The sequence below is a fragment of the Phasianus colchicus genome, chromosome 8 (genome assembly GCF_987193195.1).
Source record: "Phasianus colchicus chromosome 8, bPhaCol1.hap1.1, whole genome shotgun sequence".
Classification (NCBI taxonomy): Eukaryota; Metazoa; Chordata; class Aves; order Galliformes; family Phasianidae; genus Phasianus; species Phasianus colchicus.
Genome location: NC_143443.1, coordinates 20,920,471 through 20,937,944, shown reverse-complemented (window position 1 = coordinate 20,937,944; position 17,474 = coordinate 20,920,471). Strand labels below are relative to the sequence as shown.

At 35.7% G+C, this 17,474-nt stretch overlaps 1 protein-coding gene across 8 annotated transcripts in view; it reads right to left on the bottom strand.

Annotated features, from left to right (window-relative positions):
- Positions 1-17,474, bottom strand: part of MYOF (myoferlin) — a 68,872-nt gene that overhangs the window by 27,303 nt on the left and 24,095 nt on the right. For 6 of the 8 annotated variants that reach the window (XM_031597739.2, XM_031597745.2, XM_090145233.1 and 3 more), the window contains 16 exons: positions 16,902-16,964; positions 16,767-16,817; positions 15,284-15,314; positions 14,740-14,855; positions 13,350-13,476; positions 12,497-12,600; positions 11,508-11,576; positions 11,359-11,402; positions 10,437-10,519; positions 8,244-8,282; positions 6,963-7,087; positions 6,396-6,512; positions 4,274-4,451; positions 3,347-3,471; positions 2,765-2,871; positions 503-695 (listed from right to left, as the gene is read on the bottom strand). In XM_031597739.2, the coding sequence (XP_031453599.2) occupies positions 503-695; positions 2,765-2,871; positions 3,347-3,471; positions 4,274-4,451; positions 6,396-6,512; positions 6,963-7,087; positions 8,244-8,282; positions 10,437-10,519; positions 11,359-11,402; positions 11,508-11,576; positions 12,497-12,600; positions 13,350-13,476; positions 14,740-14,855; positions 15,284-15,314; positions 16,767-16,817; positions 16,902-16,964 (1,572 nt within the window). The remainder of the gene's footprint in view (positions 1-502; positions 696-2,764; positions 2,872-3,346; positions 3,472-4,273; positions 4,452-6,395; positions 6,513-6,962; positions 7,088-8,243; positions 8,283-10,436; positions 10,520-11,358; positions 11,403-11,507; positions 11,577-12,496; positions 12,601-13,349; positions 13,477-14,739; positions 14,856-15,283; positions 15,315-16,766; positions 16,818-16,901; positions 16,965-17,474) is intronic. The other 2 variants (XM_031597744.2, XM_090145232.1) reach the window with 1 other exon arrangement.

Below are 17,474 nucleotides of genomic sequence, written 5' to 3'. Positions count from 1 at the left end.
CTGTACACTACCTGCAAGTCTTTTAAATTAAGTGATGTTTTTAAAAAAATTTCAAAGTAGAAGTGACAAAGAGAAAATAGACACTTCTACAATGTCATGAAAACCACAATCCAGATGAAAACTCAAGACGTTGAAAATTCAAAAATCTCCATAATAAGTTAATTACTATGGCTTATAACCTGCAGAAGTACTACATACACCTTGTAGTACTTGAACCTGCAGAGCAACTTGCAGATCTGGAACAAAATAAAGAAAAAAACACAGCCACTTTGAAGAGGTAAAGAGCCTGCTGTAATTCTACATGGTTATGTCCCAACATACATTCTCAGTGAAATTATTTAAGTAAATCCTAATTACAGAGAAATATGTTCACTTTCATGGCATCTAAAACTACCCTTCTAAATAGAGCAGATATTGCTTGATCAGCAGTGAATATTATACCAATTTGGTTGAGACGGCTACTTTTAAACTTACTGAATCATTGATATTGTGTGGTACTAACCTCTTCACTCAGTTGCATTAATTTATCCAACCAATCCTCAATTTCTGTCAAAGTGGCTTTCACATCAGTAGCTTCATTCCTCATTCTTGTTGCTGCTTCTCCAATCTGTTTGAGGGACCTTAAGCGCAGCTTTTCTATCTGAGTGTCAAGGACTGTAATATTAGATTTGCCTTCTATGAGGGGAAATGGTTTACTGAAAAATAGAATTATTATCATGATTAATAACCTAAGTGAATTTTATTTAGCCATACACTAAATGAGTACATGCATTCAGTGGCAAAAGACTGAGTGCTACTGCTGTCAGTAACTGAAAACAACCAGAATAGTATTGCAGCATCCATTTCTGCAGGCATTTCCAGCTGACCAAGTATTTACAGTAAGTTGAAGAAATGCTGTGCTTATGTAAGAAGCACCAATATAGAATAGTTTGAGGCATGTGCTATCATGTAATTGCTGCTTACCAAACCAAGAAAAATCTATTCCCTAAAATATGCAGATCAGAAAATTATTGTCTCAGAATGTATACCTCGAAGATAAAACTGGCACCTTCAGACAAGTTTAGGTTCCCTTCCTTCACTGAAGCCATAAATTCTCAGAAATTCAATATCTAAATACAGCTTGTGTCTATGACTATGAGAGCTATCTAACTCTCTGGCAACAATACATGGAAAAATCTCTAAAAGAAAGCTATAACACAGAACTTTTGTGACACCAGAGGGCAGAGTAACTATTTAATGGAAGTAAGCAATACTTCAGCACTGCAATAAAGCAGCCCAGGAAAGAAATGGCTTTTCTGAGGTGTGGGTTTGGAAAAAAAAAAAAAAAAAAAAAAAAGCAGCTTTTCAAAGATCCACAATTAAATTCCTTCAGTAAAGTTCATTAGAACAGTAGAAGTTTTTTAATGTGATACTTAAAGAAAATTCCAGAGACACTGCAAAGTTGGGAAAGATTGACCCTTCTCTGACCTAGTTTTAATAATAAGCGATGCATTTCTAGGACTTTGACTCTGCAAAACCTTACCACTGACTATTGCACCTATCACTATAGTTATTTCTACTAATCTCAATGCAAATGCTGCCTGTCCAGGGTACAAGTACTTACCCTTGGTCCAAACGTACCATATCCAAACTTTCAGAAAGTCATCACATTCTAGGTTTAAATGGTGCACTGAAAACTCCTATTTGTTAAAACTTTATCATGGCAAAGAAAATTTATTAATTATTATTAATTTATTATATTATTTATTTATTTGCCTTTGACAAAGTTTTTGTGAGTTTCCTGAAAATAAACTTCAGAGGGCACTGTATCCTATAAACAACAGAAAGCTAATGTGGTTGGTATGTCTAGGTGCTACTGTTATTTAATAGAATATGTTTGAATAGCAATGCATATGTGTCAGATGATAGATTATTATCACCAATACAAAGCTTAAAGTTTCTATAATCTCCAGATGGCTCCATGTGATAATAGCTTGCCCTTCACATTTTGCTTTCCTAAAGCACATCAGTTTTTTCTCTGCTTCCTTCTGTCCAATAGTAGGTTTATATTTTGAGGTAAGTTATCTAACATACAATTATTTGCTAATGTAAAATGAGCTTCACCATGTTTGCTTTTTCCTCTGTTCACTCCTACTTTGGTTCTAGAGCTTGATGAATTAGTTCTTCTATAATTGAATATTTTCTGTTATTTACCCTAATGAATAATAATTACTCTCTCATTTTTCATTTCCCTTCCTCATCCCCTTCTGTTAATTCCTCTTTCTCATACAATTCTTTCCTCTCTACTTAGAATTTGTTTTTCTTCTAAACCTTAAGTGATGACTCCCATTGCATTTTCTGACCACATTACAGGTATGTTGACTAAAGGATCACTCAAAAATCTTATCTTTACAGCCCTTAAGCTCTAAACAGCTTAAAAAGCTTTAAGAAGATAAAGTGGTAGAAAGACATCAGAGATTCACAACGTTCACATCTATCAGGCAGTTCTGCCTTAGATTCTCCCTCCATCCCCCAGAGAGATACTGTTTCATTACCATCGGCTAAGATAACAGAGAATAATACACCTAGATGGCTGACTTCACTGGCAATATCTGTGATGTTTTACTACTTTCAGAAACTTCTGAATTCCAGCTTTCAAGTCAGTTCGTACAGGCAATAAGTTTTATAGTCTTTAGAATTTGTTCTCTGAGTCAGTAAAGGCAACAAAGAAGATTAAAAGCAGACCTAGAATGATAAGGCAAGAGATAAAAACAGGTTATTTTACCTTATATCATCTGTAAGTTCATCAATCAGTTTCAACCACATCTCAGCTAATCTGTTTTCAGAAATTTTAGCCTGCATTCCTGATTTTAAGTTGGTTAAGTTGGATTGCTGAGGAATTTAAAAGAAAAGGAATAGCACTTAGAAACTTAAATTGCAGTATTATAGTCAATATAACTTTCAAGACTTTATTTTGATCTTATTTTAAAGCCCAAATAAAAAAAAGACTAAGATATTCAAACTTGATTCCAATGTAACACGACTTTTTATATGTTCTTTCACACTGTATCTATTACTTCACATTGCACCTAACTTCAAGGCAAATACAGTTTTACAAACTCAACACACTCCCAAATGGAGAGGACCCTTCCATCCTGTGTGAATTCCCTGCAGATTCAAGCAGCATTAGGCCTTGCCAGAATACACATCTATGATTATCAGTGCCATTTATCACACTGTTCTACTTTAACTTTGAACAGGAAAGAAGGAGAAAAATTATGTTCCGTCATTTGCTCAAACTGTCACTTCATTATACATCCAAGAAAACAGACAGACCAGCAAAAAAGAAAGCTCTTAAGTAACTTACCAGTCTTTCAACCATGTTCAGGATTACATTCACAGGGTCTAATCTATGACTTATGTCCTCCCAAAAAGAAGTCAGTGTTACCACTGGCTTTGTGTTTGCCCATGGCAGATAGTAATAATAATTACCTGGTGTGAGACATCTATGCATTAGATGTAGAACTCATGGCAGGGATACATACTGTACACTGTACAAGTTGTTCTATTCACTTCACTTATAAACTATCATTTAGGAAGAACATGCAAGCTAGCCCAACTTATCAAAGGATTTATATTTTTCAGCGTCTATAGCATCTGCTGGATGCTAAAACTTGATTTCAAACTGTATCATAATCAAGTGGATTTTTTTTTTTCAAGAAATAATCCGTTAACATTCATTGTTCTAAATAATTATTTAATAATGTAAAACATTGTGAGAATTAATGCATTTCTCTGAAATAAAATATTCAAAGAATCATTTTCTCTCATCTTTTAATACACAGAGAAAATAACTTTTACTGTTTGCATTTAATAGACTAAATTTATAGCCAAAACATATTTTTCTATGAAATTCGTTACTTGTCTTCTTTCAGGCTGTCAGACCTCAATTAAAAAAAGTTTCTGCTACCTTTGAAAGCAGAATGTTCTGATGGTGTTTTCTGTTCTTAATCCCTGGCTTTTAGATACCTGTAAAACACTGTGACTTCTTTTTCCTACTAGTTTTCTTAGTATATAGTCAGAGATCTAAAAGAATTCTACAAAAATTTCTTTAAAAGCCTCTGCAGGCTTTTCAGTCTACTCTTCAAAGACCACGAAGAACCATGCGTTATTTTCTGTTCATTTTCCAGTAATTTTTAGTGGAGTAAGGGCTGTCATTCCAAAGCTATAAATACCCTGCACCCTCAAAGCACAATTTCACATGATCTTATCCCAATACCAGCAGCAGCCTTACCATCAAAAACAGCACGACTGTACTGAGTTGTCGATGCCAAAGGTTTACAGGTGGTATCAAACTTATTGCCATAGTTACCGATGCTAACTTCAAACTGGATAGGCTCACCAGTGTCTTGCAGCATGGTAGCAGAATGAAACACAGCAGCCAAGCAAAACTTTCGTCTGCGCTGGTATTTCTACAAGAAGAACATTTTTAGTTCTGTTTAAATACTTGTAAGATATGAACCACAATTAAAAAAAATAGTACTATTTGCTCAATGAAAACAATAATTTTAATATTTTTTGCTTATTTCTGGGATGTACCAAAACAACAGATGTGTGTCATAAGTTACTGCATTTGAGAGTATAAAAATGATATAACATCATAGAAAGGCTAATGTTGGAAGGGATCCTAAAGATTATTGTGCTCCATTCCCCCTGGACAGGGTTGCCACCCAGGGCCCCATCCAACCTGGCCTTGAACACCTCCCGGAATGGGACACATCCATGGATTTTCTCGTCAACCTGTTCCAGTGCCTCACCACTCTGAGTAAATAATTTTCAGCTAAATGTCTACCCTAGATCTCCCCATTGTTCTATCACTATTAGATTGTGTAAAAACCTGGTCACCCTCCTGCTTATAAGCTCCCTTTAAGCACCAGAACGCTGCACTAAGGGCTCTCCAATGCTTTCTCTTCTCCACGCTAAACAAGTTCAGCTCCCTCAACCTTTCTTTAAAAAACAGGTACCCCAACCCTTTGATAATCTTCACGATTCTGGACTCACTCCAACACCTCAGCATCCTTCTTGTGCCAGGGGCCCTAGGCCTGAACATACTACTCCAGATGGGGCCTCACAAAGGCAGAGAGAAGGGGACAATCCTCTCCCCTCTCACTGCTACCCCTCTTTTAATGCAACCCAGGATGCAGTTGGCCCTCCGGGCTGCAAGCACACACTGCCAGCTTTTCACCTCCGAGGACCCCCAAGTCCTTCTCCTCACAGCTGCTCTCAGCAAGTTCTTCTCCCAGTCTGTACTGTATCTGGGATTATCTCAACTCAACTGCAATTAGGTTCATGTAGGTCCATTTCTCAAGCGTGTCCAGGCCCTCTGGATGGCAACCCTTCCTTCTATTGTATCAACTGTATTGTATCACTTAGCTTGGTGTCATCAGCAAACTGAGGGTGCACTTGATTCCATCATCTATGCTGCCAATAAAGATGTTAAAGAGCACTAGTCCCAAGATGTAGACCTGGGGGATGTCACTCACGTCTATTCTCCACCTGGGCATGGAGCTACTGGTCCCAACCCCTGGGCTGCAACCATCCAACCAATTCATTATCCACTGAATAGTTCAGCCTTCAAATCCATATTTCTCCAATTCAGAGATAAGGATGTGGTGCAGGACCACGTTAAAGGCCTTGCACAAATCCAGACTTCAAAGTGGCCTAGTGATTTGGGGGCAGACAGGGACATCCCTTGGGTGCAGGAGCAAGAGCTGCTGACAAGAGCCCTCTGCATTCACATCTCCTCCATGCACAACCAACCTGTCCACTGAAGATGGACAGAGAAGGAGGGCAGCTCTGCACTAACGCCCACCTCTGCCTTCAGCCTGGCAAAGCCTTACTGGGTTGGGAATGGTTTCCAGCCTTGTCTTGAGGAGGCAGACAGTGCCTCCTGGTGATGCTCCCAGTTTCTGTTTTCCTGCAGGCTGCTCAGGAAGCCCCTGGCCAATCTGCAAGGCTCCTGGGGTGGAAGGAGCTCCAGGCACCAGGATAGCAGGACATAGGATGATCTCCAAGTGCCTGGTAAGGACAGCCCAGAAGCCTGCAGGGCATGGGATGGATGAGTCAGCTCCCAGCTGGGGGTGCAGGGCAGGGCGTAGTATCCCCTGCTCCAGCCAAAGGCCCCAACCCTGATGGACTCTGCTCCAGACCCCTCATGAAGAGTCCCAGCTCAGCGTCAATAGCAGGATGGGCATACACCTGGGTCTAATGTTTCTGTAGCTGCGTTATAAATAAGCATCTCTTGAATCTAAGATTCAACTCAACAGTTTCAATTTTAGTACGTTAGATCACACTCCAGAAATAAGCATACAAGGCAGACCTCCATTACCAGCAGTGACAATAAAACAAGAACTTACCTCAACAACCAGTATGTCATCATTAGGAATCATATCTAACTTTTTATTAACAGGTTTGCTTTCAAGCATTGTAGATAGTTCAACCAGAATTCTTCCTCTATAAGCAACTCCTTCTCCCTAGAACAGAATGACATATTTAATCCAGTTTTACATTTTTCTCTTGAAGTAACAATCTTTCTTTGCCTGTACATGCTTATGGCATCACTGAAGTGTTCTTAAAACTTCTGCAGAGGCATGCATATACATATTTGAACAAATGAAAAAAAAAAAAAAAGCAGTTGGAATTAATTATAAATACAGAAGTAAAAAATAAAAACAAAGAGGTAAGAAATACAAGTGCACGAAGAGATACAGGTAGTGAAAAATCACTAAAACCCTCTGTTGCTCCTTCAAAAATATGATTTTTAAAAAACATAAGAAGCTACCATCAGAAAGAAAAACCAAAGGGAGTATAATATGGAAAAAAATAAAATTTAAAGTGAGTTAATAAATTGATTTCACCTAATTGAGTTTAATCCTTTTATTAAGAAAAAAAAAAAAAAGAAAGAAAGAAAGAAAGAAACTGACCTTTCCAAAGTTTAATTCATCATATGGATCTGGGAATCCTGTGTATTCTCTTGGACTTCCATAGAAATTTAAGTAACAGGGCCCAAATGTTGGTAAAAAGCCAACTTCTGTTTCTCCAGTGTTGACTAATAAGCAAACATCACCATTATATCTTTGTTAGTTATCATTCAGAGACAGAAAAAAATCATCATTACTTTCAAACTCAACAGAACAGATGTTAGATATTAGTTAGGTATTAGTTATTAGTAAATTAAGAACACTCTGTTATCTGGGTATATAATATGAATTTAAAGTAACTATATTTGTTATTTGTTGACTGTTTGTTCCTAACCTCCTTTTTCATTGTACGTGTTTACTGTATACTACTTCATGCAGTAAAAAAATCACAGAATAAACAGAACTTCTGCCCCACTCCAAATACTAGATTTTCATTAATGTGAATACACTCACATGTTAATAGAAAAACATCTCTTCCACAAAGAAATGAAATACAACATTTGTGTTCATTTAAATGCAGAGGTCATCACTGCTCTAGCTGAACAGCCACAATAAAGATGCACACCATACCACAGAAATCTAGAATTTAGCAGAATTAATCTCACTATTTTAATTGTGGTGTAACTTCTCTGTGATTGTACATCACAGTAAAGCAAAGACTAACACTTAGAGGGCTGATGATCACGTACTACAAAAAGCAATTCCAAAAAGCTATTTTGGCCTTTAACTTATTATCAGTTTAAGAAAAATAGTAAAAAGTATTTGGGTGCAGGAATGTGTCTGTTACCTTTCAACTGCACTCCAACTATATTTATTTTTCATTACATAAATATTTATATGAAATCTTTCAAAATGGTGAGAAAGAGCCATCTCTTCAAGTTGTCACAGAATCAGATTTCATTTTTCAAACTGTATATACATGGCTAACTACAAGCAAAGCATGCGCTGTTTTTTGCAGTTATTTACTACTGGAGGGCTAAGCAGCTGCAAACATAGTTTTGACCTCATGAGTAAGTTAAAAATTACAATCCACTGTTAGAGCACTTCATAGTCGAAGCGAGTGCATGCTGAACTCTAAAACACAGCTTGAAGCATCGGCCAAACAGAAACAACCAGTTCCAGTGCCAAAACTGTTTTATACAGTAAGCTATGTATGATAATCTATAATTACAATGGTGAAGTCTTTGAGAGAACTTTTAAAATACGTATATACATTTAAGATGATGGGTTTTCTTAGGCAGTTTGGGCAATGGAGTAAAATCAGTAACAGACCAAGATATAAACCTTCATATGATGAAGACCCAGTTCCTGAAGATGAAAATTCTATATTATAAAAAGAGAAGATGTTGAAGACATTACAAGACAGGAGACACTAGCATTTAAAAAAAAAAAAAAAAAAAAAAAAAAAAAAAAGCAAGCTGCTTTAAAAATATAGTTGAAGGCCTGAGGAAAAAAAAAAAACAACAAAAGTTCACATGGGCTAGAATTTCACTTATAATACAAAGGTGTTACTTATACAAATTCCAAAGGAAAAGGAGCTTCTCAGTCATTTACAAACCAGAACAGGCTTCAATCCCAGCACTGAGCTCCTGGGAATATAATCTGAGATTTTACACAGAAATGGTTTATTCCAATGTCAGTACTTCAGTAGAGAGAGAATCCAAGTAACATGTTACCCAGCACCAAAATGACGCACTCCTGGCTCATAAGTGAGCTCTGACTCAGCAGCAGTTCAAGTTACATACTTGTGTTGGTACAAGTGATTGTTTCAGAGCTGAAATTTCCCCAACAGCCCAGCCCTTCTGTCTTGGGTTTCTCATTGCCTTCCTAACCTTTGCTTTTGGCTCTGGTTGCATGTGGGACATACGAAAGTAAAGCTGTACTTTCAAAAGCAGTACTTTTAAAGGGACCAGGCCCTAAGCTTGATGTTATGTGACTAGCAATACAATTCCATCTCATATTTCAATATCTGCTCAAATCACACAGGGTTGGAGCCACGCATTTTGTTTATAAATTCCTGATATAGTTACTTGCTCAGGGACAAACGACTGCTTTCTGACAGTAAGTACACATCTCACAGGTTTTGTGAACAAGAAAAAAAGAAATAAAAATCAGTAATTTAGATTCTTATTGTGGAAATGGTTTTGATTCAGTATCCTACAAGTTAATGAACAACATATGAATAAATGTCAAGCGTGTTTAACCATGAGCTTTAAAATTACGTATGGACACCCAATATACCACACTATGTTCATGAAAAAGACAAAACATTTTTTCAGGCAAAGTAACACAGAATCATTTGTCATGGAGATGGCTTAGTTGTATGAAAACCTCTTAGGAAAAGATGAGATTATAGATATAGATAACAAAGATATTATTTGTAAAACATTCACAGTATTATATTGGAACAGAAAGATAACAGAAACTGCATTACTTAGTATTCTCCAAAATCTCTGCACAGAACTACTTATCATACCATTATGTAGAATTTTATTACAAATATATTGTCTAATGGAGACAATAAGCTGGAACACAGGAGATTCCACATAAATATGAGAAAAAACTTCACAGTATGGTAAGTGAACACTGGAACAGGCTGTCCAGAGAGGTAATGGGATCTCCACTGGAGACACTCAAAATCCTCCTGGACGCATTCCTATGTGACCTAATCTAGGTGTTTCTTGCTCTTGCAGGGGGATTGGACTAGATGGTCTTTTAAGGTCCTTTCCAATTCCTGACATTCTGTGATTCCAGTGGTAGGACAAGGGGCAGTGGGTGCAAGCTGGAACACAGGAGGTTCCACAGTATATTACAAGCTTCATATCCTGCCTAACAAAATTTGATTTCTTGCAGTTAGTCAGTTTTACCTTTCAATTTTTATGAAGTTACAAATCCAGTAATGTAAACTGACTGGCATGCAAGTTAATGATGCACAATCATAGTACCTAGTGAAACTAGGGTATATATATTATATAATATAAGGGTTGCTAAACAATCACGTGGAGCTCTTAAGCAATGAGTTACAATGCCAATTTCTATAAAGCTGCTGATTAAAGCAGTGACTGATCAAAACTCCTCTCAGCATCTGAAAGCACTATGGCTGTTCTAGATCATTCCTGCAGGATAACTACTCAGGAATATTCCAGTTTTTACATTCTTTTCCCAACAAGAGAAGAGATTGACTTAAAAGGTGGCAAAATAAATCTTGTCTGCTAGTACCCAATGAAGTAGTGATTATGAAATACTGACTCTGAATTGTTCTTAAATATTGTAGCAAATTTGCTTATCTCACTAATGGTACACTGTGAGATTACGTGGTTTTCTGAATTTGGGAAAGAAATTACAAATTTAATTGACTCATTAACTGTATGCACATATTTACCATTACATTTATTAAATATTATTTATTAAAACACAACACTGAATTTTGAGTTACTGCTATTTTGATGTGATGTTACATACTGCTGAATTATTTACCTTCAACTTCCCCTCCAGAAGAAGCAATTTTTGAGAGACTTAAATATGTTGTTCCTACTACATCATTTTTGGTAAGACGATCCCTAAAAAAGAAAAAGGAAAGGTTTTAATTAAACTTTATATTGGCCATCCTACAAGGAAGCAAGTACAGTTGGCTAAAATGCACTCCAAGACAGTGTGCTCACATTTGTATCATCTGTAATGTTTTTTTTTTTATTATTATTATTAGCAGAAAGTAATGACTAGTTACAAAAATGTTTTTATCATGAGGAAGTCATAAAAAACTGAAAAACTTCTTAAAAATAGTAGAATTTTACCAACTTAGAAGCTCTGCTGAAAATAATCATTTATGTATCTCAGGATACAGTCAGAAATTTGTAGTAGTCAGAAATTTGCAAACCCTGTGAGATTTTGTTTTCTCTCCAGAACTATGCTTAGTAAGAATAAACAGGCATACAGATAGAACAGCAACTCTAGCATACAAAGATTTGAACCACCTAAACCTAAACACTAATATTCAACAATCCATGGATTAATAGGGAAGACAGTATTGATATGTGCAAGACAAATATTTACAGAATCAGTCATTCAAGTTTTATCTGAAAATTCAATGGAATTCAAACATTTTTAAAAATACAAATGTACTAGTTAGTGGGCACAAAACTAGGAAAGAAAAAAGACAAACACAAGTATTACAAATACTATTCTTCACTATCACCTAAGTAACAATAGTGTTCATTGCTCACTGCACAAGACTAACACTATGCTAATCAGGCTTCTTCTAAAGAAACCGTATTATTAAGGATACCTATGCATCTTTTTAAATACTCTTATAGATTGAGACTAACAATATCTGACAGCTAAAGAACCAGACTTCACATAATATAATTTATGTTGTCCAGTGCTTTAAGTCATAACTCACCAGTCAACAACTGCAAGCTTTATTTTCTCACACATTGAGGGAAACTGAAAGAAAGCAATGATAATAAAATAACCCATTAATTGTAACCTCAATACTTTGGGTACCAAAAGAATGTCTGTTTTCTAAGTAAACAAGAAAAAAAACCTGACCTTGACTTGAAGATAAATAATTTGGTTCCATTCCGGATTAGCATTTTTCTCAATTATGTTTGTGCAAACCTGAAAAAAAAACATAAAATTAAGAAAGGACAAAGATAAAATGGACCAAAAAAAAGGATATTCTAGCTATGATTTTGGATCAATCATATTAGACTTAGAGAGATAAGGGGTAGTGATTAATGATGAATACTGAGGCTCTTACACTGCAACAAACCAGTTGTTTTCAATTCATAAACATGCTAAACTGACCTGCATAGACAACCTTAACAACTATTGGAGAGAAAATTCTGAAATAGTGTTTAAACCTGAGCCTGGAATTATCCTAAGGGGAAAAAAAAAACTTGTTGTTTCCACTAGCTATAATGAAGGTGCTTGCAAACTAATAATGATCCCTTACAACTGCAAAGAAACAAGACGAAGGACCTAATTTCAGCTTACTTTATGCAGATTTTGATGAAGAATATACTTTTTGGGGGAGCCTGTATTATTTGTTGGTTACGTCCACTGAAAACCTCCTCTGAGATCTGGCTTACTGAGGGTGGTAACTTGATTATATAGCATAATAAAGGACTGACATTTTTCCTCTTTAAGACTTGATAGCTATGATTGTAGGCTGTGCAATTGGGCTTCAGCTCAAATTTGGTATTCTGAGGAACATATTAGTCATCAAATGTACAAATGCTGTTAACCTGTCCAGAAAAATCTGCACAACCAGTTACAAAAAAGCAATCAGGAACCAGCAGATAAGCAATCTGGCATGCATCAGTTCTTAGCCTTTAGTCATACATTCTTTTTATTAGTCATCAGCTTTACACCCATTCTGCTATACCTTGTAGACTGTCCTCATTTTATTAGGTGAACTTTAGCACCAATGCTTTTACATTTCCATAATTTTGGCAAGCTTAAAACATATATTGGCATATAAATTCTCTCACACAACTGTGATTAAAATGCAATGACTCAGATACTTATTTAATTACCTTTTTTCCAGCAAAAGAAACTTCCACAAACGGATCTACCAGATTTTTTTTGTCTGCTTCTCCTCCAAATATTTCCTTGACAGTCTGTGCAAAAGCATCATCCACTGGATAGAATATTCAAAAGAGAAATTGAAGTCTGTACATTTGTTTTTCTCCAATTTTAAACTTGCCATAACATTCACACTAAAATCAACCAATTAATAGATGAAGGTAGAGTGAAGTCTAATCTGATGAACAAAGTTATAAAGAGCAGACATTTACTGGTGAAAGGAGAGAACTTAGGCTCTGGTATAATTTCAAGAATATAAATTCCTGAAACATCATAAAGAGTGCTTGTGTGCTCCTGAATTGACAGTCATATTTGTATATTTGAAATGTGAAACTCAAGTACCTGTATACATGGCCATCTATCACACATAGAGGGAAAAAATCATGCTATAGAGGGATAAAATTGGCAGATGCACTGCATACTCAAAACCAATCATAGAACATTCAGTATAGCTGCAGACCAACTGTGCTTGAATGTTAATTACGTGCATCTAACTTCCGTGATTGGATGAAGGCTAATGAACCACCTCTTGAAGCCCACTCATCAACAGATGAACATCAGTAATCTAGTGGATAACATTAAATTATCCATTATAAGAATTAATAAGATATACTGATTACTACCAAAGGGCTGAAATAGGCTACTTAAGCCATCACAGAATTATTGGCTCAAGCAGCAATGTTTTATGTTCATGTGCAGCTAACATAGTTAGGTGTGTCTGAGCAGCTAGCATAAGTACTTCTATTGTGTTAATTTTTCTAATGTACAAATACATCAGTAGGCACGTAATTAGAATCTACATACTTTGTGGAATGTCCTCAGCTCTGTAGATTTTGAGAAGGAAAGTAACCCATCGAAGTGCAGTTCCAGCTGGAAGTAACAGATTGCTCTCCACATCATCGCTTTCATTATCTCTTTCCCTTTTTTCAACCTGTTAGAAGATATATTGGTACACAGCAGATAGTATCTAAGAAAGATGGAGTTTAACATACAGGTTTAAGACAGTTATTTAAACTGGTGCCTGCAGTCCACTTCAGGAAGAACAATTGACTGTTGTCAATTCCATTATAAAGAATAAAATTTTGTTGTATTATCAATAATAAAAAAAAAATTCACTTAAACTATTTCATTTAATTTTCATCTCTGTTCAACCTATCACAATCACACTTTTAAAACCATTATCATCTGATGATCATTGGTATACTCACACAAAATGCCAACTTCATGCAATTCTCATACTCATCTTGAGATTAATATTGTGGTAAAGTATCATGTTACAACCAGCTAACATATACAATTCTGATATAATTTACCAGAATTTACTGTTTTAAAAATAAAGAGATCAAAACTTCACCATAAAAAAACTACAAATATCACTGTTATATCAAGAATCATTAAGACAGCACAAACTTTAAAGGTCCTTTCTAACCCAAATTATTCCATGGTTCTATAACATGGAACAAGAAGGAGATACTCCATGATTCTGGGGACCATATTACCTTTAATTAGCAGAATGAGGAGCAGAATGTAAAAATCTCAGGCATGGGTAATAGCAGAATTGAAACTACAGAAAACATTCTGGGTAAAAAAAAAAAAAAAAAAGTGACACAGGGAAGCGGGTCTATTTTTACCTTGACGAGACAGCAGACTGTTAAGGACTGATTTTTTAGTAGTAGTAAACAATCATATTCTTTCCTATACATCAAATTAACTAACCTGAAACTATTGATGGGCCTGATTTTCACCAGTTAAGTATTTGGAGCTTTCTGGTACTCAGGTTTCTCTGCAGGCTCATCTACATTATGCAATAGCTGAGACATTCCTGAGTTAGTCTTTCAACTGATACCAATATCCTGCTCAGCCTGATTACTAGCGTTAAGTAGAATTACATATTAGCTCACATGCAATACCAAGATAGCACATTTCTGCTTCTTCCAGGGCATGAAGAAATACCTACAAATGGTTGATTCAGCATAGACAGAGTTTGTCCAAAGGTTGCTTAATTGGAGAGGATAACAGTCGCTTAGTACTGGATGCCCTTGAAACAATTCCTAAGTACTTGCTTACTTTTACATACTGCTCACAGAAGGACTTATACAGAATCCATGAAGTGTGAGGAGGAACATGAATACATATCCATGAATGAGGTGGAGAGAGTAGAAGAAAAGCAAAAAAGCATGTCAGTCAGACTTACTGGTGGCTCATCTCCAGTTCCCAGGACAAACATGCTGACTTTCATATAGCCTTTAGCTCCTGAACTTGTATCCTCAGGATCACTCAGCAAAAGCCATTTTCTCATGACTGCATGTCCTAAAATTAAACAGGCAAAACCCACCTAATAATAACCATTTCATAAAGGCAAAATTCATAATGTCAAAGCTAACTATTTTAAAAAATTATCCTGTCTCATCTGAATGTAGATATTGAGGCCTAAGACATCTAGTACTGCTAAAAAATTAAATGGCATACTAGTACAGTGACACAACGAACAAATAGTTTTGCAGTGCTTTAAGCACTTTTAAAAAATGTCTTTGATACCAAAACTAATATACAAATTCTAGGTACTTGTTCTTCATCTTGAAAGCACTGAAAGGAATTACATACTGGCTTTTCTTTTTCTTTTTCTTTTTTTTTAATACTTTAAGCAGAAGTCTCAATTTACTTAAGAAATTGTAATGAAAATATTTCAATTCCAAGTTTCAAACTAGGAAAGAAGTTATGAAGTAACTGTTACTTACCAGGTTCATCATAGATATATCCAATGTCAATCTGCAATAAAGAACAAAAACGTCACATCTGAAGAAACAGATAGAAGCAAAATGGCTGGGAAAACTCCTCTGAAGTTTTTCCACAAGTTTGTGACAAACAGGATAAAAGTTTACATAGTATATTCTTGGGAAGAAAAAGAGAAAATGCCTTACATTGACAAATAAGGAATTTTGAATAGATACAGCATCCAAGAAAAAAACACCATAAAAGATGTATACAGTCTAACAGAGGGAGTTTTCCTTGGATCTCTGGTTTTTCCATTTATCTGAGACAGAAGATGGAGCTAGCTTACTGCTTTCTTGAATTTCCATATTTTCCCTTAATTTTACATTCATAAAGGAACAAAACAATTTTGAAAAGCCTATCACCTGCTGAAAATCTCATCCTTCAGTTGCAGAAATTAAACTCATTTTTCTAATGAATCATTTCATTTTTCTTTTATAAGAGATAAACAATATTTCTCCCACTAGGCGAGACCTGGACAAGACTGCACATACACCACTACTGTATTAATTGTATCAGATTTCAAACATGTTCAGGAAAGTTAAGTATGTCTGCTCATGGCAACTGGGGCCAGTATTCCTCACAGGTCTGAAAACAGTAATTTTCTAGAGAGAATTTCTCCTGCAGGGATTCCTCCTGAAATTTGTGCAGCAACAGAAAGCATCCGAAGTACAAGCTGCCATCTGCTTATTTTTCTTAGCGAATGAACAATCAGAGCAACACATCACTGTCAGAATCACTAGAAATTATAAAGCAACTAAGCAGCAAGGAGCAAATGCTCCCAGATTTGTGGCATGCTTCATATAAAGAGCGTTCTTCCACACATATCTGGTCAAGAGATGTACTGAATTTTTTCAGTAAAAATAAGCAACACTGATATTGGAAATGTTATAATAGAGAATTTGAGCAAACATTATAATTAGCATGTGAACACTTTGTACTGCTTTAGGAATACCTTCAAAAGGGCAGATATTTACCTCCCAATATTAACTGTAACACACACCAATAAAACCAATCACACTATTATCATGAGAAGTTACTTTAAGAGACTTTTCTGTGATCTCTTTTACTTAAGCTTCTCATCAAATGAACACCTTTCTGCACCATTTCAGAACCTGCACCTTTATGCTGTCAAGCCAAATGATCAGCCTGTTACTTTTTGAGTAGAACTACTACCTTTTGGAAAATAGGTTTTTTTCACTTGGATTACAAGTGAGAGAACTTGGTATATAAAGCAGATACAGTTTTCTTTTAACTATAATCTACTCAAATAAGAAAAGCAATTGCTAGTGGTTAGCAAATAGTCTCTAGCATAACAATCAAGGCATCACTAGGTAATTCTCTGGCCCCATGCTAAAGCACTATAAATTTAAACGCTTAACATAGACTTCAATAATTTCTCTTGTTTTTTTAAATTTGGTCAAGATACTGAAGGTGTTTCATACCCACCTTAAATTCACCCATTAGACAGTCTGCTCGAAGGGAGTAAGAATCATATACCTATAAAGACAGACAGGAATCAGGAATGCTCCTAATTATGACACTGAAACGGCCAGAGAATCCCATACGCACTGCTTTTCTTACCCGAATGCTAATTGTTTCATCAAGCAACTCTAAAGGAGTCATGTGGACGTTGTAGAAGAATATCTGTTAAGGTAAAAACAAACAAAAAAACTTGTCTCAAAATGGCAAACATATAATCCTTTGAAAAGAAAATCTGAAAACATGATCTTAGGAGGCTTATGAAGCCTGACCTGTTATCATATTTTCAGTCTGCCTCTGTATTGAAAACACTATATAATTATTTACTGCAAAGTTAAAAACTGAACATGGTAAATAAACTTAGTACAAAACAGAAGACAGTCAAGACTTCCACTGTATATGGAACACAGTAGGTATAGTTCTGGAAACTTTGAGCACTGCCTTTGCTCTGCATTTCATGTTCTCCTCAGGGGAACATATTCTGCAATTGTAAAAGTTTTGTTCTCCAGGACATTTAATCCTGATTCAGTCACCTCTGCAATAGTTGTCAAGAAGGTCTTGTGTAGTGTTTATGGTGCAAATCATTAAAATCATTATCATCTTTGAATTTCAATGCTACAGTAAAAAATCTGAGAGTTGGACAGTGTGAAGATAAATGTATAGCTTACTTGCTCT